This window comes from Camarhynchus parvulus, chromosome 4A (assembly GCF_901933205.1).
Source record: "Camarhynchus parvulus chromosome 4A, STF_HiC, whole genome shotgun sequence".
In the NCBI taxonomy this organism is placed as follows: Eukaryota; Metazoa; Chordata; class Aves; order Passeriformes; family Thraupidae; genus Camarhynchus; species Camarhynchus parvulus.
The window spans coordinates 6,793,492-6,819,295 of NC_044600.1; the positions used below are offsets into that span (position 1 = coordinate 6,793,492).

Here is a 25,804-nt window from a genome sequence, read left to right on the forward strand (position 1 = left end):
TGAAATTCATAACTCATTTATTGAATATATATATGCAAGGATACCAATAAAAAGAAACTAATACTGCAAACTACAACTTTGGAAGTAAAGCCAATATAACAGGAACAAAATATACATAACATTGTAGATAGGAATGCATTTACCCTCTTCCATACATTCCTTGTCTTTACACCTAATGTAAATATATGCTAGAGCAAAAGCTGCAAACGTTGGCCTAACCTGAGTGCTTTGACAAGCAACAGCTCTCCAGGATTCGTTAAGGGCTGAGATGTCACTGCAGACTAATGGCTGTGCATACATATGCATGTGCAGGAACTGCTTCACCAAGTATATAAAACAAGGGCTGTGTTCTGTTTTTTCACCTCCATCACTAATATAGTGGAATCTGACTCTGGTGACATGGAAGAAGAGTTACTAATTGCTATCATGCACTTTTGGTTCTCTTCAGATTAATTTAATCTAATGAGGATTAATTTTCTTGTCAATCTGATTCAGCGTATTAATATTTTTGGAATGCACTGATTATCACCTGTCAGATAAGTCTGATATTTCAAATAGATTATCACCTCTTCATTTTTCACTCTGTTTTAGCATGAAGTTCTTTTTCCTGTAGGCAGGAGTAAGAGACAAACTCTTCCATTACACTACATTTTAGGGCCAGATTTGGCAGACTCAAAGCACTGTAGATCAGCACAGCTCTTTGTACCTGATGAAGCTGAGACTTCGTGGAGTGTAGGGGTGGCTCCTACTACAGCCTTATCACAGAGCCTGCTGTGGAGCAGCCCGTGCTGCAGGAGCAATGTTCTGCTCACCTTGTGCTCAGGAGCTGCACTGACACTGAACCAGCCCTTCCCCCCTGCCCTGGACAGCACAGCCACTGCTCTGGGGGATTGACCTTGGGACTCTGGCATTGCACCAGCTGTATCCTCGAGATATCTGAACAGGATCCTTGTGATGCCTGTCCTTCCTTGGCACAGTCCTTCTGGGAATAGCAGAACCACAGATCTGTGAGACCACAGTGAGTTGGGGAGATCTCTTAATGGAGAGGTGCTGGGGAGAAACCTCCCTTCTCAGAGGGTTCCAGGCATCTTAAAGAGCACACAATCCTCTTGCGAGCAAAAGAAATGCCCAAAGGCAAAAAGTAACAATAATCAAATAAAATTTTAAAAAATTAAAGTGAAACCAGTTTTTTAAGACAAGTTTTGTTGAATTCATGACATTGAATTCTCTGATTGTGAGATGAAAGTAGAAGGTGCCTAATAAAAAAAAATCTCAGTAACAAATTGACTGTATTAATTTAACTAGCTAATTTAAACATACCTAGTTCACCTATAGAGCACTTTCATTACTTCTAACATTTCTGGGAAGGCAGTAGATGCTCCAGAATAATCTTCAATATATGCTTGCAAAGATTACATTGCTTTACCAAAAAAAACCTGCAAACCAAAACAAACCCCCAAAAATTCAGAGAGACTGTCTGAAATTCCAAGCTAAAATACACATAAAAAGACAGTAATGGCAGTATTTTGTCTTTTAAAAAAACGATGTAAATGTTGTATACTATGATACATTGTCATGCTTTTTAAAACTACAATTAAGGACGTAAGAGATGTACAGTAAATACACTGCTGAGGTACATTTCTTCTAAATATTAACACCACGACAGAATTACTCCCCAGCAGGTGATGCTACTTGGGAATATATAAATACAATTTTTACATTGTAAGGCACTTTTACCCAGCATACATGAGTTGAAGTCAGTTATGACAAATTTGAGGCTTGTAAGAAAAGGTTTTTGCTTTTGACTTTGCTTCCATGAATTCTGAATTGATGACAGTTTCACCAGGCCATTTCAGCACTCAGGGGCAACAGGGAAACCAGCTACTTGCTTTTCTGCTACCCGAAGGTAAAGTGCTGTTCTGGTTCTTCAAGGCAAGGAATGGGTTAATTTATCCATAACAGGAGAGTTATTGGATTGAATATTATACTAAGCCACTGACACAATGAATTAGAGCTCAGTCTCAAGTACAGTCAGTATGCTGGCAGATCTACCCCATGCAAACTTAGTTAAATACAGTAGCTGCAAACAAAGTGCCTTTTTTCCATGGGAGGGCCATGTCTGAGGCACAAACTGAAGTAATTTAAATATTGAAGGATGCTATTTTGCATTCTAAAACTGTTCTGAGTGGCTGAAAAATCTTCATGTTCTAGGAGAAACAAAACACCTTGATAGACAATTTCAATAATCGATCTGTCATTGCAATTCAAGTCACGCTTTTAATTTTGAAAGTTACAAATACAAAATAAAAATGAGCAATGGCATCATGTTTAGAGCAGTAACTGAATATTTTCTGTACACAGCAATATTTCTTTCCAAACAGGATTATTCTCCAGGAAAGCAAACAGAATTGATTGAATTCTAACAGGTAAAATGTTAGAAACTCCAATATACAGTAATTGAGTCCCTCAAGACATTAAGGGAATGCATAAGAAGACAAATGACACACGTTAAATCTTTTAAAAATACAAGTAAAAAATGCTACAGAAACTCATGTTACATATGAACCGTTTTTGCAATACCAATCACAGAAGAACTGTAGTAGTTTATAGTCAAATCAGTGTCTTTTGCTTGTTTCCTTCCTTCAAATCCAGAAGTTTTGTTGGGAGTTCAGAGTGAAACAAGTCAAAACCCTAAACAAACAATAAGGTGATGCGGTAGGAACAGACAAACATGTGGACTAGATTCAGCTTTTTGGTTTTATTTAAGTAAGTCTGAGGATGTGCTTTAACAGACCAATTGAAGAAGCCAGTAGCCATTAGAAATGACAAGGTGTTTTGAACGCAGTCAGAGGACTGTTCTTTAGGTTTGGTATAGCCTAGATCTGAGCGTTCCCTCAAGGAACATCAAATTCTAGCAAGTAGAATTCCATGATGTGATTGTTGACTTGACAGAAAAAGGAAAAAAAAATCACTAAAACAATAAGGATGATACGTGAACTTTCCCATATAGTGGTCATATGATTAAAAAATAAATACCAATCTAGCAAAAAAGGTTGCTTCCTCATTCTTCTTACAGAATATGGGACCTTTATGCACATTCTTGACAAAACATGAAGTGTTCCACACAACAGAGAACACCTGAGGTATGGACGTCAGATATGGTGGCTAAATTCCATAGTGAGTTAAGAGTTGTAACTCTCTGAAGTAAAAGAGATTGGGCTGCAAAGTCCAAACATTTGTATAGTAGGGTTTTAATCACACTTGGTGAAGTGTTCTTTGTAAATCAAGACACAGAAAGAGGTGGGTTTTTGGGGAAAGAATGAACTACAGCCCTTTGGCATGAGTTCTAAAGCTCACAGCTCAGAACCAACAGCTGCTCAAGTCAATCTCCCGCAAACAATGCCGGGCGGAATGAGCAATCACAACAGGAACAACCTGAAATGTTCAAGCGTGCTTGGTGTACACAGAGTCCTTTCCTAATGCTGCTGCCCGAGCCAGACCAGCGCGGCTCTGCCATCAACGACCTCCGGAACTCGTGCAGGAAGAAAATGCAAAATTCACAAAGTACCAGCTCGTTGCCATCAAGGACTTGTCCATGTTGTTAATTAAACTAGCTAAGACCTTCCCTCATTGTGTGAATCCACTAAACAACTTACACATTCCAAATCTTAAAGTTTTTATTCAGTCCAGAAATATAGATCTTACTTCATTTCAATGTCTGCCTTAACTTTTGACACTGTACATATTACATATCATTTATATAGTGTTTCATTTTTTTCCAGACACTGCAGACTACAAACTACATAATATTGACATGTAAAACTCTGTCACTTACTGAAGGCTCACACACATGAACGTTTCAGGCAGTTCAATGAAATTTCTAACAGAGTTGGGTAGTAAAAAGTTACTAACCCTTTTCTGATTTTTAGAAAACAATTTAAAAGAGTTAGTAGTTATGATGTCTTAGCCATTCCCAGTTCTATAACTCTGTCCCTTGAACCTGTTTAAAAAATGATGAAAACAATAGTAAATTTAAAATCATACAGAAAAGCATTTCACAGCTCTGACATTACATCTACATTTAGCAATAGAAATGAGGGCCTCCCTTCTTACACTGTTACAAAGTCAGCCGGATTTAAAAAACAACAAATCCTCCCCGTTCTTCTACAGTATGCCAATAAAAAGTACTCTGCATACACTAGATTTAAATACTTCACTGCAGTAAACTACATTAATTGTATATTGCGTTTCAGTCTTGGTAACAGATCTGTCAGGAGTAACTTCCATACCTAGTTTCCATTGAGCTGCTGCTGAGGAATGTCATTATGGTCAGTGCCTGATTTGCCACGGCTTTTGCTTTCTCTTTCTTCATCCTCTTCATCTCTTTCATCGTTTCCACTATGGTTTTTACAATAGAGTCTAGCACAATAAAAGGAACAGTGAGGATTTACACTGAAAATATCCATCCAAACCTGACTTATCTCTCAATTAGTTTTGAGATGTGCTACAAAGTCAGTTGCAAACTCTTAAATCATTCACAGCTTCCAGTCAAGCATCAGTTAAACTGAGAAGGAAAACAAGGGTGAAGAGCAGTCAACAAAACTGTGAGCAATCCCAGTTTTGCAGACGTGCCTCTCACTGCTCAGCGAATGCCCTCTCGTGGGCACAGCACGGCAGCTCAGCTGCAGCCAAGCCACAGCTCTCAGGAAGGATGGAAACTTGTGGGGTCCAAAAAGCCCCTGAAGGAAGCTACAAACACATCAATATGGAGGAATCATGACATCAATTTTCTTGATCTAAATTACAGATTACTGGAGAAGGAAAATCTAATACAAGTCAAGTAATTTTCTCATTTTTCCTATTTACAACAGTACAGAAATTTTAAATTAGCAGAGTAACTGAAATGTTTCGTAAAGTCAACAACTACTTAAAGAACAACTACTTAAAGATACTATTTTAAGCTAAGAAATATCCTCTTTTTTAAGAATATATTGACTAGCCAAGTCAGGCAGAAAAAGCATAATGAAATATCTTTACTTTTGTAGTAGATTCAACAATTACATAGGTCCTTACTTATAAATTCCTCGTGACATGTTCTCAATGTATTTAGCTTTGTCTTCTACTCCACAGTGGTAATGGTATGTTTTTATGCAGGCTTTGATTTCACACCCAATAGTAGCACCAGGCTGGCTGCAGAGTGTGCATTTCTGTGCAGGGGAAAGAAGAACAGCAACATTTAGCATCTCAGTCTATTCTCTCTTAGTACTCAGTTTAATGTTCCTCATATTTATGGCTAACATTTTGGAACAGAGTAATTCCTCTGGCAGATCATCCTTCCAATGAAAAGTTAATCAAAGACATGGTAAACCATAAACTGTAAGATACCAACCCACAAAACATGAACACTAGGATTTACCTGTCTGTTGCACAGGAAATTGCTATATGATTGCAAAACATGTTATTGCATGTCCAAGGCCATTTTATTGCTGCTGAAGTTAGGATGCTAATATATAGAGTCTTAAATTATTTTTTTCAAGGAACAATATTGCTAGTTTTTTATTATCTGTCTGATCCCCTACACATTTCTTAGCACTTTGAAAACATCAGGAGTTTTAATAAAATACAGTGTGATGTTTTACCAGCATCCCCATCTCTAAGATCTTAAAATGTTTTCCTACTGAAACACCAAAACAGTTGGAAACACTGGTTTGTTTCCAATTTCAGAGAATATATTCACTGCAAGAACTGCATATTCTCTAATTTTATGTGCAGCTCCACATAGTGTGATTTTAGTAACACAGGAACAAAGCTGTTACTCTCTTATAGTTACAGCATGGCTAATATGAATCATATGGTTCTGTGATCACAACAATTATGTACATTGTCATAAAGAATCCCAAATACCACAAGCCCAAATACCACTCATATTAAGGTGATTCCTATCTGGCTGCCCTTCCCACAAGTAACAATATATTTTAATTTTGTGTTTAGAAAGAGATGGAAAAGATTGCTCCACAAAAGGAAGGAGGCAGAGCTACACAGTGTTAGCAGGATCACTAACACATTCACCACATTCTGCAGGTACATACCATTCTTTTTCCCCTCTTGATTTCTTGAAGTACAGTTTTGATATCAAAATCACCAAATTCTGCCCTTGAAGTTGTTGTTAGCTGGACAGTGCCAGAAGAGAACAACTGTAAAACAAGCAAGTCAAAGTAATGTCAGGTCCAAAGATGTTGGATGAACGTCTTTCTTCAAGATGAACAAACCAAGATGCTTGGAAATTTTTTTTTCTACAGGAATAACTGAGCACTGCACATCCTGTTTTGTGATCTCAGACAGCAAGTGCTTTACCAACAAACTAGGAAAAACCCTATGCTGAGCAATTAAAGCATTCCTTCTGATCCCAACCTGACTGCTTTAATTAGAGTAGTTGTTGCCTTGGAGAAATTTCTTTTAAAAGACAGAGGAGTAGACGAGAAGTAATGATAGGATGAAAATATAAAGTAGCAAATGGAAAGTATTATCAATTGCACTACTCAACGTTTTAGGAATATTCTATTTTCTTCCCTGTGACATATATGTAATTCAGGTTCAACCCTGATGTCAACACAGCTGTGAAGTCCTGAGGGATGAAAATGGAGAACAGAATATCATCCCTTCCACCATCATCCTGTTATATTCAGCTTTAACTGCCTTAAAACTGAAGTTCAGATAGACAAAGTAACAAAGAGCTTTGCTAGAGTAAGACTCAAGCTGCTGGCACACACCAACTCTCTGTTTAGTGAGGCTGGGTACAGAAAGCCAATGAGTAACTCCACAGATTGCCTGGACTATTTATTCATTTTGAGGTACAACATGAACCAGTGAATTTTGTTACCCAAAGCCCCACCTCACTCATGGCACTATCTGCTCATGTTCTTTGCAATGGGATCCCCTTCAGGCTGACAGTTCTACAAATGTGATCATCTAAAGGCAAGAGCTTTCTGGAACTTCCATATCCCACGCTCTACTTAACTCACACAGCCTGAATCCACAGGTCAGAAAATGAACAAAGTTCATGGATTCTTCTCAGATTGTCCCTGAATGCCTGTGAAGTTGTTTTGTTCTTGGAAAGGATTCTTTTAGTTAAAACTGTTTTCTGTTTTTCTTTTTAAATACTTCATATGCATTTAGACACTATGGGAGCATTTTTAATAAGCTAAAGCATCTCCCTGAGCTAATTCCATCTCTTAGCATGAAGCCAACTTTTATTCATATTGCCTGCAGTGAAAATAAATGAATTGCTCACTTTGCAACACTTCAGTGCTTAAGATCGTCAGCATACAGACAATACTCAGCATAATTACATGTGAGGGTACTGTATTAAAATCCAAAATAGCAATTCAGACAAAATTCACAGAATAGACTGGTTAACAACAATACTGTTACTCACCATGCACTTATAGTGTGCTGCAGCCTTTTTGGCATTAAATATATGAAGCTTTCCTCTAGCTTCATTTTCTTCTTCACCTGCATGACAGAATCCACATTTAGGTTTTGTATCACTGGGGCTGCTTCTGTGGGGAGACCTGTCTCTCTGAAAGAAAAACATTTTACTAAAATATACTGCTGGGATACAAATAAGGTTGCAATTTTAAAAGCCTGTGGCCACCAGCTGGAGGCTCAGACAAATGCAAATTTTAACAAAACTTTTATTTCAGAGAAGAAATATGCAATTCTGTCTTCTAAGAAGTTTAGCATATTTACTGCTTACATAGGAACTGCTTTCTATTTCATCTGTGCCATGTGAGGACGTAGATCTAGTGTCTTCTGATTGCCCTTTTAAATTTGTTTTTCTTGGCTTTCCCTTACGACCCCTCCTTTTTCCTTTGGGAGGTGAAGGCTCCAATTCATGTTCATTGATATTTTCTTCTAAATCTGCTTTAGAAGTCAGAAAACATCATTAAATAAGATTCTCCACAATTTTATAAAAAAAAAACTAAGAAAAAAACCCACACCAAAACCAACCCACAACCCACCAATACCAGACAAGAAAAACCACAAGTTGTATTTTCTGAATTTTGGTCAGAAATAAAAAAAAGCACCTTTTCCCCATTTATTACAAATATGCAATTGAAGATCCTGAAAGCATTACTTTTTTATGTCATACAGCTTTGCATCTTTATAACATAAGAAGGTTTATTGTTTTTTACAACTTCTACTTTCAGACCTAAAATGTGTCTTCAGACACACATCTTTACCCTCATTGAAAATAACATTCATTTAATCTACACTGAAACTGGAAAGTGTTTTCACCCATGAAATATGCTAATAATTTATTATTTTAAGATGCATAACTCCAATGTAAATTGCCCTTGATAGTATGCCAGTGAACCCAAATAATACTTCTCTCCTTGCTTTATTAATTGATGCCTGTTGACTTAAGAAAAAAATTCATCCTTTGGGTTATAACATCAAGCTTTAAAACTGAAAAGTATTTTGCCTTCAGTGAAACAAATCTACAATTTTATGTCATTACCGAATATTTTTAGATCTGCAGCTAAAACCAGCCTCCACTTCAGAGGAAATCAACCCCACTGACAACATCCCATATCAAGTATTTACAGACTATTAGGAACACAAGAACACATTTTTTAATACAGACATGCCAAAGAGGCCTGACAAGTTCCTTTGCAAATGCCAGCTGAGCTGTGACTGCACAGAGCTGAGCCCAGCCTTTGGGCACACTGGCCTTTGCACAACTCATAGCTCTAGAGAAGACACAGATCAATTCTACAAGATTGAGATTGGTTCCAATAAGATCTAGTTAAATTGTATCTGATAATTACATCTAACAACCAGCTCTATGCAGTCACTAACAACTTTCCTACTCACAGAAGCAGCCTCCTTTTTTTCCCTTTAATCTGGAGCACCCACCCCTGCTCGAACCACAAACCTATTTCAGACTTGTTTAAAGAACACGCACAGACCCCGCTGAAGGACTTCTCAAAACCCAAACCACAAACATCAGTATGAGCCCCCAAACAGAAGGAAATGGTAAAGACCTGGAACATCCACTTGATGGATATTGCCATATTGTTTTAGTGTCCAGACAGGACATCTTAGCGGGAGACTAAATGCTGCCTTGCCAGCACTCGTCTTTCTTACCTATTATCACATAAAACTCAGATCACATTTCTATGTTGTGATAACAGAGCCTCAACTGCACAAAACTTGAAGTCCAAGTGCTGAACATATTCCACAGCCACCAAGTGGGAGCAGAAGACAACTGAAGGCCTGGCCCAGCCTGGCACACAAGGACATCCTGCTCAGCTCCATCCATTGTATCTGTCACTAATCCCCAAGGAAAGCTACAGCTTCTGCTCAGTTAAGGAAGGACAGAAAACTCATCCAAATGCACCACAACAGGTTATACTGAAATTTATACTGATCTGCAAATTATTTTGGTTTAAACTTACAGATTATTCAGCTATATACAGATCTGCCCAAGTTGCTAGTAAGACACATCAGTCTGTCTACAACATCCCTATACTTTAATATATAAACTACTCTTTTCTAATTACATGTCAAAAGCACCATTTATTTTACTCTGAAAAAAACCCTAAAAACTAAATAAATGATGACACAGATGACGTAATGAAACGATACAGTTTACATTTTCCTCTCAGTATTTCCTACGTAACATTATATTTCATTTGTCACCACTTGCTAAATTCCCCAAACAAGATTATGCAATTTAGATACTGACATCTTAGACTGCACATAGCAAATTTTATTGCAATCTGAAAACCTCTTTCAAAAAGAATTCTCTTTTTATCTTGTTCATCACATGAACTCTCCACTGATTATTCAAATAAATTTGTGACTATTTGTCTCTATTTTTACCTTTACAGAAATCATAGATGATTATTCTAGAAAAACAGTGTGTGACTATTGAATCCATGAGCCTTTAAATGACATCAGTAAGAAGTTAAAAGTATTCCTTCCAAAATAATTCAGTGGACTTCCCTACTATTTCATGAAACAAAACACAGTCCATTCACTGCCACTCTTTATTTTTTCCAAAGATCCTTGTCAATTTTATCAGCCAAAATGCTTTCCACTTCAGTCCGCCCTTATTTTCTACAATAACATTAAAGCATGTCCTGAACTCTTTACAGTCCCACTTAAAAAACCAGAAGTGAGTTATAACTGCTAAAAACCAAGCACACCTTATGAAAACAAATTTCTTAGAAGAAGTGTCAATCTCCTAATAGAAAAAGTTCTTAAGTGCTATTTTTAGTCTATAATTATTACCATATTTAATATTTGAAGAGTAAAAATGCTGTATTTTTAAAAGATAGTTTCAGTGTATAATAAAAAACCATGAAGAATGCACAGCTTTCCTTAAAGGAGAACTCCTCTTCTGTGCTCAAAACTACAACTTCCAGAGGTCACACATGAAAACCCAGATGCTACATGACACCCCTTCACTAAAATACAATTCCTTGAAGATTTACATCTCCTACTTCAAGTGATGTGGACCTACAGAGTAACAGCACCAAGATGTGAGGATCTGCTCTGCCACATCCATCCTCCAAGCCTGATACCTGAAACATTAAAGCTCCTCTCGTTTTTACAGCACCCTGAACTCTCAGAACAGAACAGAACAGAACAGGGGGACTGTAACCAGTGTCAAACACATCTGCCCTGCATGGTCTTCATGTTTAATTTACAGCTTGGTGGGTGCCCTATCCCTCCCCTCAAGCCCACTGCCAGCTTACCCTGTGTCCCTGGCATCTGATGGTTGGGTGTTTCCAACTTCTCATGTCAGCTTGAACTAAGGAAAACACAAAAAGTTGTTCAACTCCTCCCTGACCAGGTGATGCTTTATCATGGATATCACCCAACCTCTGAATCCCCTGAGATTCCCTAGAATTCCCTCTTCAGCTACTTCCCATCCCATATCCCATTACTGCATTGCTTTTTAAAATCATGACAATTTCTCAACACAACTTTATCTAAAGTTCTAAGGAGGTTTCTATGAGCTTCTCTCAGAAGTCCCTAAATGCTAGAACTGAAAAGAGCCCAATACACAACATGGCCTGAGAAAGGGGGGGTTAGGGTAGAAATCAAGAAGAAACAATCTACATTTTGAAAAGCACCTAGGAATATGATGTTGTAAATTCAGATGAGTAGCAACAAGCTCCTAATTTGCATTTTAGAAATCCAAAGTACCACAGAAGGAACCCTAGCAAAATGCTGTATTACATCAACTGTTAACAGGGAGATTCAGCTTCAGAGAGAAATCTAAAAATTCTCCTTTGATCATAACTAGAAGGAAAAAGGATCAAGATGTTTTGCTGTTTAAAATAAGGCTTGGCAGAGAAGAGATTGAGAAATCACTGATCCATAGTGCAGCAGCTTGAAATACACATGGAACCCCTTTCCAAAAGCCAGGTTAAAGCAAAGTAATAAAGAATTAAGTGATTTAAAGGTTGTGAAAGAACATGTAAAAAGAGGATGTGTACAATAAATATGGCTCTATTTACATCCTACAGTACCTTAACCAACAGAGTAAGAGAGCCAGAAACAAAGCAGGCTGATTTTGTATGAGGAAGATAAAAACTAAAACTACTGGCAAAATATATCTGCAAGTAGAACTGGACATAGAAAGAAGCCAAAGCATTGAATGCTGAAGGGGCTGAGGCATGCTGCTATATAAATCTGAAATCACACATATGCAGGTAAAGTTTTACAGTGCATTTGGGATAAAAGAGAAACTAAAAATTCAAGGAACAAAATCAATCTTACTAGATTTTTAGAAGAGAAATAGAATATAGCAGAAAAAGAAAAGAGTATTTCAGCGTGCTAGAGTAAAATCTCATTAAACGATGGCTGAAACCAAATAACCCATATGAGCCAACATCACTGTTTTAAATTGGAAAGAAACATCAAAAAAACCCCAAAAGAGCCTTATTGGCCCCACAGTTAATACTAAAAATGTGGATGCATCTATAAGCAATAATTAGAAACAGGGATTTGCATAAGCCCCCTTGCAAACAAATACAAAATCAGGTAAACTAATAATGAAATAATAGTAGTTTTTACCAGCAGATGATGTGAAATTAACGACAAAAATGCTGAATATATTTTTTGTGTTATCTTTTTCAATGGAAAAAGAACAAGTTACATTAAACATATTTAAATTAAAGTAAGAACTGAGAGGAAAAAATTAAGTTACCCCTTAGGTCCTGCCACTAATATGTTCTGTTTTCCAAAAGCCCCAGACACTTGAAGGAACTGATGACTCTCATCCAGAAGTTACTTGTTATGAGGTATTTGAGATTATTTATTTAAGTACATTTAACGCAGAAAAATAATAAAATAGTCCTTACTAACCACACAATTTAACCACATTTTCAAGCAAAGAAACACTGGCAAAGACTGAAGACAGATGATGCACTTGGCTTATCTGCACAATCACAAAGCTGATGAATTTGTTGAGCAGCTCGAGCCTCTCCGTGTAACACCTTTCCTAGATGGGAGGAAGAATCAGAACACCACAGGACAGCTCCTCAGACAGGACAAACCCTTCACCACATGACTTTTACATTTTTCCTTTTCCATTAGCCTTGTGGTTTTCCATAAGAAAACCTTGGAGTTTCTGCACAAAACCTCGTTAGTCTATAATGGGACACTGCTAATTCCTGCCTGGACCAAGTGCTCCTGTGGGAACACCAGGTACACATTTGATGCCACACCCAGAGCCAGGCAGGCTGAGTTAGCAGAGCCTGGGAAGACTTTCTCACCATCAAAATCCAAAGGACCCCAAAGTGCAACATTACAGAACCATTTACACCTGATGGTTACTGCAAACAGCATGAGGCAAATGTGTGCTAGGACCAAGGCCACAGAAAATGCAACAGGGAACAAACACTGCTCGAAGAATCAAAGATGAATCAGAATGTTACCTAACTAGAATGTCAAAAAGTTGCAGATGTTTTTCCTGCCTGGTTTTCACAGCACTTTGGGAAAGTACTCAGTGCACTACAGATTACAGTGTCTCAGAGAAATATCATCCTGACTCAACTTACTGAGCAGTGTGAGAAGCACAGATTCCATGTCTGATCTTCACACTGACATGAAAAAGATGCTAAGACAGGGAATATCCTCATTTCCACTGTGGAAACATAATTCCCTGAGGCTTTGAGCACAGCTACAACAGAAATTACAGACATTTTATTTTCTGACCCCACAGTTCTCAAGCATGTGCTTTAAACATTAACAAGAGAAGTCACACAGCTCTTTGTTAGTCTTTGTCATACCACTGTGTAACAGATAAAATTACATTCTTATCTTAGTTTATATTAAGCTATTCCTCATCAGCTGAATTTTTTTAAAATTCAACACATCAGGCAGGGCAGCCTCACCTGCAGGGAACTGAGAGAGGCCAGTTTTTTTCATTTTTCAACAATTATTTCCAGTACATTGGAATAAATTCCAACAAACAGATCCAAAACATGAGTTCAACAATACTTCATTCTTCAAAAAGAATAAATGCAATTGTATCAAACGGAACACTAATTCAATTAATGGTTAGCTGTGATCATTTGAAAGCACTGGCACCAATTCCTGTAACCTATTAGGTACTGAAAACTTAGCTTGCCTAAAATTCTGAATGAAGCTGTTACCTGAAGTTCAGTTATTTTGTTACATTTGTAAACAGCAAGCCAAAAACCTAGATGTCCTTTTCCCAGTTAATGGGAACAAAGCATAGAAAAGTCACTCTGAATTACACAAAGGAAATATAGGAGAAATATAATTTTCCTATTCTATGTCACCTAAATACCAGGCCATATAGATAAATTAGATAAACCCAACAATGTGTTTAAACAGATAATGAATTTAAGAGCACAGTACTCGGCTGCTATGTTCCACATTTTCATATTCAAAGAAAGCAGAAGGTAGTTCAAGTCCTGTCATGTGAAGAAAAAATAATTCCCATCACTCATTAATTTTGTCTTGATGAGTAGATACCAAGTCTGATGAATCTTCACATCACCTGAATTTCATAACAGCAATAAAAAACATCTATGAGGTCCTTTTTATTAAGTCTTAGTAGGTAACTTAATCCCAACATAGGTGCTTCAACATTATTTCCATGCAGCCTCAAGAGATCTTCTTTAACTATTATTAATTGTTTAACAGACAGTCTTTTTAAACTAGAACTTCTAACAAAGGTGCATGGGCCAGATCTCAGACTTGGGCAAGTATGCCCCCAGAAGCATCCATTTTCTAGGGAAGGGAAGGAAAAATCTCACTGTTATGCAGCAGTGCTGCCTACAGAAAATAAATTGTTCTGGGCAAACCAAACACTCGTAAAAACTCTTTGAACATCTACTAATATAAGTGACAGAATAAAAATACTTGGACTGGAACAATTCAATCTGGATACAAAGAACCAAGCGTAAGAACCCACAGATGTTTTAAACTGACCAAGAAAAAAAACTGCAACAAATTAATCATAATAAAAACCCCCAACCCAAAAGCAACCCAGAGAAGGAGCAGTTAAGTTTCCATTAAAAAGGACTGATGGTTCCAGCACCTCCCTGCACCCACACTGGGTGACAGAACCACAGATAAGCTTTAACTGTTCTGTTAGGAAAACACTGCTAAGCAAAGATTAATGAAAATGAAACTAAAACAAGATTAAAAAAAACCAAGAAAGCCACTGTGTTAACATCTAGCTTCCCTGCCTAGTCAAGTCACTCTCCTCTGCCAAGTCCGTTATCTGGTTTCACACACCACCATTCTTTCACATTTAAATGCTTCCTTGACATTCACATTCTCATCAAGAAACAAACAAAATACAAACACAAAGTTTAATCTCACCATCCAACACCTTCCAGTTGTCATTTCACTTAGCAAACTTCAGCATTCAAGTATTAAGGGAAAAAACCTCCCAAGTCTATTCTGAAACTCTGAAAACCACCCTGTAATTTCTGTCTGCTAAAGTTAATCAGTGTTCAATGTGGCAAAATACCATAGCTATGGAAATTACTTATAGCATTGTATCAGGCATATGCAATATGTGTTTCTACTTTTCTTTGATTTAAAGGAGGTCTACCACAAAAGAGCCCCAGCTCCTGGCTTTATTAAATCCACAACTGTAAATATCAATTATTTTATGGGTAAAGTTTCCAAAACTGTATGGACTAAAAAGAAAACATATTCTTTGGGAAAGAGCACTGACTGGAACTTCAGTGAAGTATTAAATAAAGAACTGGAAACAGGAATGTGAAGTTTAGCTACATATAGTTCTAGAAGTGCAAAGCTATTTCTAGAAGTGTAAAGCATGACAGAAGTAAATATTTCAAACAAAAAAATGTGCAAAGTGCTAGATAATGTACTATCAGGTTCTTTGGCCTCAGCTGTTCTGAGTGACATTGAGGGCAGGAGAGGAGAAATGCACAATCTAATAGGTTCTTCATGAGTCTAGATGAATGTTTTAATAAACTACCATCATCAACATTTAATTTAAAAAACTCACAAATTTTTCCTAATATATCTATATAAAATTTAAAAGCTTTTGGTGCTAGAAAATTACACTGCAAAATTGGAGATAATGGTTTCTGAAAACTCTTAAAGAAAAGCACAAGTTCAGATCCTGCAAGGAATCCCAAGCAGAAAAAATAATTCATTGGTTTTGAGTTCCATGCAGAATTGGAGGCATTTCTAAACACATGTCAAACACTGAGACATTTGTGAGCAAGTATAAAAGATTATTTTAAAATATCAGTTAAAGAGATTAATCTCTCTGGACTCAAAATGTCTTTAACACTCTGTGTCTGCTAACTCACAAAGCGACCCCTAAACAAACACAAGATAACTTGACCTCTTCTCTTTGGAGAACTAATTATAACATAGATACTCTTTTTCTTGTTTAAACCCAGTAAGAGTAAAATTAGAGTTTTATATATAGGCACACAACAATAATGATGTAAATAGACTAAAAAAAAGAAATACATTTTCTTTGGTATTTTCTGCTGCCTTCAGAATCTTTCTGAACACTGAAATAACATCCAAACCTTTACCATTAAAAAGTTTACTACCTGTAGCATAAAAAGCAATACATTATCTTAAAAATACATTTGGCATAGAGACTGAAGTAATTTATGATGTTTAATTTTCCCTAAACAGTTGCATACTCCTCCTTAGTTAAATCTGAGGACATTTCAGTTGAAAACAATGCAAGAAGTAAATTACCAACTGTTTGCTTACCCAAATTCAGATACAGTAGAAAAAAAGAAAAATACTAAATAAAAACACAAAAGCACAAGTATTTTAACAGACCACACAATATATCTACATTTGTGGCATTTCACTGTTCTTTTCTGCAAAGCTTTAGTGAATGGATCCGTAATTTTTTTTAAAATAATATGATTCAGAAACTTATCTCTAAGTGAACTCATCACAACCCTTTTCATTTACCATTGGGTGTTTCTTTTTACAAGAATTAAACTCTATTTACTAGTACAAAAAATAATTAATATTTAGGAACATTAGCAGAAATCAGTTGTTATCTGACAAAATCTCAGATGTTAATATTGTGAATACTTAACTACAAATATAAGCCAGCTTCTTCCAAGAAGGGAAAGTATAACTTCTACCCAAACTTTGGTTTTATGGAGTATCATATCTTTTGAACATCCTAAAATTTATGGTTGGGGGTTTTTCCCACCTCAATCAATAATTTTTAGAGAAAATACAGAAATCAGACGGACTTCCAAACTCATTGTTTTTCGAAAATATGTAGTTCTAATTTTTACTGAAAACACTTATATTCTCCAGAAAAATTAAATTTAACCAAGTATCTTTCTACAATGGGAAAAATTTATATTGAATAATTTTACCTTCAGAGTTATGCGTAGTTTTCTTGTGTTTTCGACATAAAATCCTATAAACAAAGTAGTTGAAAACTGTCAAGTCAGTCACGAATCACAGATTATTTACTCATCTTTTAAATTTAAATGCCAGTACATTTTTCTCCCACTTATAAGACTCACTGATACACAAATCTTGCAGTGAAAATATGCTTTTCTAGCACATCACTATTTTGAATGCCACAATCATAATCAGAATTTTTTGCAACAGTTTTGTTTAGATTCCAAAGTGGGGTTTTGTTTTGCTTTGTTGTTTGTTTTTTAAACAAAGAATGTAAAATACAAATTAAAAAATAAACATAACAAATAAATAATAGTTACATGTAAATGCCTTGTGAAGGTTTCTCTCTTATCTGAGCTTTATCATGCAAAGCACAGTAGTAGTGATATGTCTTGTGACACGTTTTCACATCACAGCCAATGGTCGCTCCGGGACAGTGGCACAAAGAGCACATCTGGAAAGGAAAAGAAAGAAATACTAAACAAAAAGCAACATGAATTGTGCTGAGTTCAAAAAATAATATATTTACCACTCCTAGTGACAAAACAAATGGATTTATGTACATGGTATTCCTCTTCCTGCTCTCAGGTGTTTTGCATAATTTATTATAAAATTAAGAATTTTGTTACAAGTGTGCAACAGGGCAATAACCATCAGATGCATTATCAACTCAACCACCTTTATCAACTCAATGAAGAATATAAGTAATTTATTTTTGTGGAATGTATCTGATGAAAGTGACAAACCTATTCACCTGAATGTCCCTCTCACAAGGACAGTCGTTTGTACCAACCATTTCAGAAAAGTCAAAATCATAATTGTATCTTTTTAATTCTGAATTATGTTATAAATGCAAGAGGGAAAAAAATGACACCCATTTGAGAATGAATCCTGCAGTCAGAAATACTGACAACCTGCAAATTTACCTCAGCATCAGCAGCTAACTTTATTTTTTTTCTACCGTATGTCCTAAAGTCCTTTCCAAAACACTGAATTTAGTGAAATATTTGGTACGCAATTAATTTATTTCAACTAAACTAAATTTTGTTCTTTGTACTTATATTGCAAAAAAAGATTAAAAGTGAGTCTGTTGCTTTGCTCTTCTTTCCCATTAATTAATTCTTCTTGTATCAGACACATAGATAACAGCAGCTATCTAAATTAGCCTTCTAAATTGCTCATGGTCCTTCTTATACTGTGGTAGGAAAGGAAGTAATTGACAGTATCACAAAGTTTTTTCTTTATTGCTCTCTTCTGACTTAATATTCCCCAAAATCCCAGGATTTCCCATTAAACTCACCCCCCCAAGACAACTGGAGCTTTTTGTTTGTATCCTGCATATTGCCAACACCCCCAAAAGGTTACAATCAATTCCAAATCTAAGTATACAATGTAGGATATTCCCTACATATATATATCTATATATCTCTCTATCTCTGTGGATACATTTTTTCTCCCCTGCACACATTTAGTCAAGTTCTCCTTCCACTCTCAAATATGCCAAAAAAATATACCACCAAAGTTACCAAATATACCACCAGCCTGTTTTTCAATTTTAACGAAGTCAACTGAACAGTAAAAATGTCAAAGCCTTGGATCATCTCCATTTACTCCTCTGCAAGCTCTGAAATGGTACAGTTATATACTGTTGCCTAGTTGTTATCTAATTTTTATGGGCATTTTATCTCATAAATCTGTTATCCATTATGGTTTTATATATAATAATTGCTGATCAAAGTTCTTTAGAAAAGCCTAGGCTTATATATCCAGCCAATCAAGTTCAGCCAGAACCTCAGTTTTTTTGAAAGCCAGAAATGACTAAAAGAAAACTTTCTTTTTATGAACACCATAATGTGTCTGTAAAACAAAGCACACACATTTCATCCATGTTTCTAGCAAGCAATAAAATACTTATTCCATTGGTACATGTTTGCTGTCTAAATGGTCACTAACTCAAGTTATATTGGGTATATAAGAAGTTTGATAAGCTGCAAATTAGGTATGTTCTTAAAAAAAAAATCCTTTCCATTCACAGATACTAGAAATAATACAGATGATTTAAATAATTAAGATATCAGTGACTTGTTCTTCCAAATATTTAGACTTCATAAGGTTTTGTGTCTGGCCTACCAAGGTTTGAACCTAGCACCTTTTCTCAGACAGATCTATTGCCATCAGAAAGTCTCTACATTCTGTCACTGTCCCTCTGGTAATGAGGTCCCCACTGTCAGAGCCCACCTGGCCAGCAGTACCTCCTGAGGGAGCACAAACTGAGCCCAAGCCATCAAGAAATTCACCCAACCCAGTGCTCTGGGGTCTTTTGCTCAATGTGCTCCCCGAGAATGGACTGGGCAAGCAAATCTGACAGAAGGGATTTGGGCTAATGAAAAACCTTTACCTTTAAACTTCCCACATGCCAGTGGAGAAAGAATTCCTCCAGAGAGTGATTCAGAGCTGCAGCCCTCTGCCAGCCACAGAGACAGGCACCTAAGTTAAGATCTAAAATTATCTTGTATGTTTTCTCCAAAGAGGAACCAACTCAGAACTATGAATCCATGAGATTGACCAGATCCAGGTTTTCTACAAAAACCTGAACAAAGTGCCTGGTACGCACAGCTGGTGAGCTCCAAGAATGGAGCCATTGCAATAGAAGGAACATAAAGAGATTCAGAAGCAGAAAGAGAAACCACCAAACACATTAAAAGAAAAAACCTTTAAAACCCTTTAAGAGACACAGGAATCAAGTATTTTCTTTATGATCATTAGTTTCATTTACTACCAGGGTCTTTGGAAAGTCCTGATAACAACATGAATGACTGGTGAACAGTTATTTCTTTCAGCTAATTAGAGCAAATGAATTTCCCTAGATGGGAAAAGATTCAAATGAAACAGTGGATGAAATTGTAGACTATTATTATAAAATGGTAGTTCTACAATACTTTGGACTTCCTTTAGTGGTCCAAGAACTGGTAAATACATAGAATGCTTTAAATAATCAAGCTGAAAGGTTTTAATGTGAGGAGTGAACTGATCATCTGGTAAAATTATTTTAAGAAGAGCCTCACTCATTTCCCCAAACTGAAAAACAACTAGTTCTAAATAAATAATAATAAAAAAATCCTTATGATTTTTTTAATTCCAAGAATTAAAAAAAAAGTCATTGCTGCTCAATCTCTTTAATTTGGTGGAGCTGCAATGACTACTGTACCCACATACCTCAAAAGCCCTCTACATTCACAGCATTATTTTTTAAAATCAATATAAAAGGAGCAAAATGTGTATTTGGTAGTTAAAACTAGATTTTGGCAGTAAACGCACGTTCTGGTAAAGGCACAATTAACACCCTTCCCAGGAGCCTAGAATGTGAATTTCTTTCAGAAATCTAACAGAAAATATTAAGTACACTGAACAACTTCCTTGCAAACTTTATGGAGGGTATGAAAATACTGTCTTTAATTTTCAAGAGCCAAAACAGGGACTTACCAGTTTTGTGCCTCTCTTTATTTCTTTCTGAATATCTTCAATAGAGAATCCACCAAGACTCTCATTATCAGTGTGTGAAGAAACCAGTGCGGATGAGAACAGCTAAAATTGCAGAGACAAAATCTGTATTTTAATTTTTAAGGGCATAAGTGATAGAGAAATTTATAGATACAAAACCCACCAAAGTGCAGTGGTTAATCACGTGTGCCAATTCCAGTCTGGGTGGCTTTTCCACGTGTTTGCAGCGCTTTCCCGGCTCCATCCCGTTCCCGGTCACTCACCATACACTTGTGATGTGCCGCCACCTTCTGGTTCTCCGACATCAGCAACTGCCCACATTCGTTATCTTTATTCGACCGACAGAACCCACACTTCCTTTGTCTGGAGGAGACTTTCTTCTGTCCGACTGAGCTTGTCATGATTTTAAACGACCTTAGAATGCCACTGCAATCCTGTCAATGCTACAGGAAAAAAGAACTGCAATCAGCACGTTAACATCAAAAGGCAAATTAACATAGTATTGGATGCTTGGAAGTGATCTGTCCCTTTTCTTTATGCTACTTCAATATAGCCAAATAAACAGGCGACTGGCAGAGGCAGTATTTGGCCAAATTTTAATGAAATTTTTTCAGCAAGAAAAAGCAGTTTCTTTACAAAAATAAGTTTGAGAATTAAAATAAAACTTGGGATGCTAATACAAAAGCAGAAAACTGAGAAGAAGTAAGTGAAATACAATAGAATCATCGGGGAAAAAAAGTTACTGCAACTTATTTTTATAGTTATTTATTACAGGAAAGGAATCTGTAGGAAAAAAAATATATGTACATGCAATGAAATTCATTCTACTGAACTCCTTCAAAAACAGAAGCAAAGAAAAACAGTTCAGCACAGCCTCCTGTACAGGTTTTGGCTGTAAAGGCTCACACCAGAGCACATGAGTAAAGAGTAGAGATGAGATGATAAAATATTACCACTTTTGGTATCAGAGGTATCTTGTGGCTACTCAAACAGCATTAGGAACAAAATTTTAGATATCTCTCCGAGGTGCTGCAGTGGAAACCTCTCTATGACCAACAGTTAGTTTGGCAGTAGAGGTTTCAGTAAGTGCACGAGAGCTGCTGTTCTCAGCTCAGAAAAGTAACTTAAAATTAAATTCAGTATGAATCACCAACTTTTCAAGTGCTACCAGCAACACGTTTTAAAATGTAACACTGAGGTCACAGTGCTCAACTCAAGCAGACACAGCTCGTGCAGAAGTGAGAATATTCAATGAGTGTATGAATATTTTGGCCCAGCATTAAGAAGTTTGTTAAGTTCATTTGCTTCTACATCTACCAAGAAATAAAAAACTCATCTTCTTCAAATAGACTTTCTTAGAGCTTTTTACTTTGGAGATTTCAGCCTTACTATCAGAATTTGCCACAACTGCAATAAAATCCTCCTCAGCCTTTCTCTTCATTTGACTCGGCTAAGTAAGAAAAGCCACTGTAGGGTTTAATATTTGTGTTGGAAAAAAGTGTAAAATCAGCCATAAATAAGAGAGCAGGGTTGCAAAACATCTGGACTGGGCTACAATGGCACAGATCTGCATGAAAATACACGGCTGCTCTCTGGAATTTGCATGGTGCTGTCAGAAGCTCATAATGCTGGTATCACTCACTCCTCTCAAAAGAACGTCCTCAAGTTTCCATCGGCTCCTGCTGTCAGACCCTCCTGCTTTAACAGATTTTCACAGACCTTGGAACTGCTGGCCCTGCACCGTTTACTGCAAAACTCCTGCTCTAAAGGTGCCTGTCCTGTCCCCCAGCCTGTGCCCTCCCAACAGCTCCATTTGCTTTCTGTTCTAACTGTGAGCAGTCCACGCCGCTGCCGCACACTCAGAACAAGAATGCAAAGATTTCGGATCTTGCTGATTTGCACAAAAAATGTGCCAATCTGGATAAACCAGTCACACCCTTCTGCAGTGGCAATAGGGAGTCCTTAAGTGTTAAAACACAAAAGAATTATTATATTGTATTCTTCTGAAGAAAAAATAAAACAAGACTATTCTGTAATCCCTTCTGAGTAGAAAGAATGATTTCTGAAGAGACAGACAGACAAATATGTATGTATGTATGTATATTAAAAAATAAAAATCTGGGTATTTTTAAAACTTAAGGATTATTTGGGAGCAGAAAAAGACCTACAAAAGATGAGCAGGAAGTAATATCACAAAGATTACTTGTTTACATCTCACATTCAATAGATCAACATAAATCACACAGGGATGTTTAGAAATACACTAACAAAGTGATGTAAAATGCAAAAGTTTTGGGTTTGTATAAACAGTGTGGTATATAAACACACAATCACTTGGGCCTATCAGTTTCATTTTATATTCAGATTATATTACTAAAATATTGACACCAACAATACCAGTTATCAAAAGGAAGATCAAGAATTTCCTTGTACATGTGCACAGGTCCTACTGACTCTCAGCAACAAGAATTACTAATAAAACAGAGCTACCTTTCAATTTAAGCAGCAAGTTTGTATTTTAGAAAATGAAAGTAATTTATAGCACACATAAAAAATTTTTAAGTGGCTCTCATCATATTTAATTTATAGGAAAAACAACTTTCCAAGACACAAGATTATAAAGAAGCTTCTCACAGCTCACTGCTTTGCACCTCCCAGTGCACTACAGGCACGTCACTGCAGCAGCACCAGAACCTGACACAGCCTGACTTCCTCGAGTACTTCTGCATAGTTAGATTTTTTAATGCTCACAGTGAAGTTAAAAATAAAAATAATGCCAATCTTTACTCGATACATGGATGCTAATGTTTAAAAAAAATCAAATATATGTTTTGCAATACTTCACAATTACAAATAATTTAATACTTGAAAAATTATTCAAAACTCAAACGGGCCAAAAAGGAAATTCACGTTCTTTTCACCATCAGATTAAATTACTCTGAAAGCATTTCACAACGGTATCTAAAAGTTTTCTTTCAAATCCCACATTTGTTGTAGGTTTGTTTGTTTGTTTCACTGGGCATTTATCCTATTTATACATTTTTAAAGAGTCTTGAAAAATCTTTAGCATGAGAAACATCTATAGACCTCTCCATAAATTATATCTGCTTTCCCATAAATGTGAGAAGACACTACTCTCAGATCACTTCTCTTTGTGTCAAAATGCACTCATCCTGTCCATTAAAAACAGAAACAAAACACATTTTCTGAGAAAGATGAACCAAGTAATGCAGCTACAGCCCCACAATTCTGAATCCAAGTACTCAAAATTCTGTTTTCTTCTCTCAAGTTAAATCACCCAGAACAACTAATCTAGTTTGCCAAGTATCAAGCTACATTTCATTGGAATGAGAAAAAACGCAAGTTAAAAACAGCTCAATATTTTGGTTTTCCATGTTTAAAGGCTAACAAATGAGTAAGAATTACAAAAAACAGTGATTACATCTCCTGCTGATAGAATTTTGTTTGTCAGCTTTGTCAGAGTCTCACAGACTGGATCACAAGGAGTGATGTACTGTGGAATCACTGGCTGGGAGATTTTCACTGTCTCCACCAAAATGGAACACACATACTACAGACACAAAGATTATTCCATACAGATCAATTTTCCATGGGCTTATTCTAAGAAATGAGAAGTTACATGTTCCCCAGAATCACACAAACAGAAATTCACTCAACCGCTCTCCACCAAAAAATTTGGGTTCATTTGCATTCACGTTTCTTATGTGCACTAATGTATTAAATGTGGCGCTTTCCCTCCCAGCATCTTTATTTTATCTTTAAAGCAGCAGGTTTTACACCCTCCTGTAGTTTCTGTGCTGCTTTACTGAGCTCGAGGCAACAGATTTCCTGATACAGAAGTGCAAGTTCAATAACTCTCAGGCACGGGATGCCCTCAGTGCATGAGACATTGCTCAGCACCAAAGAATGGAAAGTAACCTGGACTCTAATTTCTATTTATTGCCCAAACATGCTTCAGGATCCTGATTATAGGAGTTAAAACCTCACCTGTATTTCATACAAAAGACAGTCATCTACACACTGCACGTGTAAAGTTTGTTTTGCTGTGTGACCTGTACAATTCCCAAACTATATTTCAAAATATTAGAATTTATATTTGTGAAGAAAATTTCAGACGCCTAGGGAAAACCTGAGAGATGTAAACAAGCTTCAGAAAATGCCACTGCAGATGCTGAAGTGGTTTGTTCTCTCGGGAAAAGCTACAGAAAATATTTGTGCTGATTTTTCCAAGATGCTCACTGGAGATATGAGTTACAAGCTTGCAAGTGCTTTGCAGTTTCCCGGGTCGGACACCCATTGTTGGGAGGTTTATTTTGGAGAAAGGGGGAGTGAAGAAGAGGAGAGGGAAAGTATCCTGTAGGTTCTGTGGCTGAGAACCCAAATCACAGGTCCCATAGAAATTTTTATCCAAGAGTTACATTCACACAGCATCCTACAGTCACTGTAAAAAGCAGGATGGGAATTTATCCATGCAACTTCCTTTAAAAACCCCAAAAAGACACCGAAGAGGGGGCAGATACGAGGGGAGAAGGGCAAACCCTCGAACGTCTAAACAATGAGAGCAGAGCAGGTGACTACAGCTGACACAGAGCGAGCCCGCCGTCAGGGAGATCTGGCAGCCGGCGCTAAGGGATCTCCAGGAAAGTTTCCATCCTCCCCCGGGGAGCGGGAGCTGGGCCGATAGCGGCACCTCCGCCGCCGCCTCCCCGGGGATGGCCGGGGCCGGGCGGCATCTCCCGGGCAGGATCCGCCCGAGCTCCCCGCGGGGCCCGGCCGGCACCGCCGGGCCCGACCCCTCCCCGGCCGCGGGGCTCCGGGGGGAGCGCGGAGGGACGCGGGAAGGGCGGCCCCCTCCCGATTCCGTGGAATTTTGGGGGAAACGGGACCGGGAGACAAGGGGGGGCGGATCCTCGCTGCAAGGAGGGCGCGGGCCGGGGCGGGCGGAGCGAGCGGCACCGCCGGCCCGGGGAGGGGGCAGGGGGGCGGTACCGGCACCCGGGGCACCCTGAGGGGATACTGCGGGGTGCCGCGACCCTCGCGGGGCTGCAGGGGCCGGCTGAAGCCCCAGGACCGGAGGCGGCTGCGGGCGGGCGAGCCCCGGGCCGGGGGCTGCGGGCGGGCCGGGGGCGCCGCGCCTGCCCCTGTAGCGCGCGGCGCAGCGGCGGCGGGGCGGGCAGCGGGCGCTCGGCGGGTCGGTGGTCGGTCACTCACCCGTGCGGCGGGCGGGGTGCGGGCGGAGGAGCCGCTCGGCACGGCCCGTCCCCGCTCGCGGGTCGCTCAGGGCCGCTCGCCCGCCGGGACCGGCGCGTTCATTCGGGGCTCGGGACGCGCCGCCGCCGCCGCCGAGCGCACG

The 25,804-nt window shown here is 38.0% G+C and overlaps 1 protein-coding gene across 2 annotated transcripts; it reads right to left on the reverse strand.

Annotated features, from left to right (window-relative positions):
- On the reverse strand, window positions 1–25,804 carry PHF6 (PHD finger protein 6). Of its 2 annotated transcripts, none has more exons than XM_030967463.1 (11): window positions 25,663–25,804; window positions 20,694–20,873; window positions 20,413–20,514; window positions 17,250–17,383; window positions 16,899–16,942; window positions 7,757–7,920; window positions 7,436–7,579; window positions 6,090–6,194; window positions 5,074–5,207; window positions 4,290–4,419; window positions 1–4,000 (listed from the first exon to the last, which is right to left on the reverse strand). In XM_030967463.1, exons 2-10 carry the CDS (start codon window positions 20,829–20,831, stop codon window positions 4,290–4,292), a joined length of 1,095 nt encoding a protein of 364 aa, XP_030823323.1. In that variant the 5' UTR covers window positions 20,832–20,873; window positions 25,663–25,804; the 3' UTR covers window positions 1–4,000. The 2 variants fall into 2 exon arrangements, with proteins under 2 accessions (XP_030823323.1, XP_030823322.1); XM_030967462.1 differs by having other exon boundaries at window positions 7,757–7,923.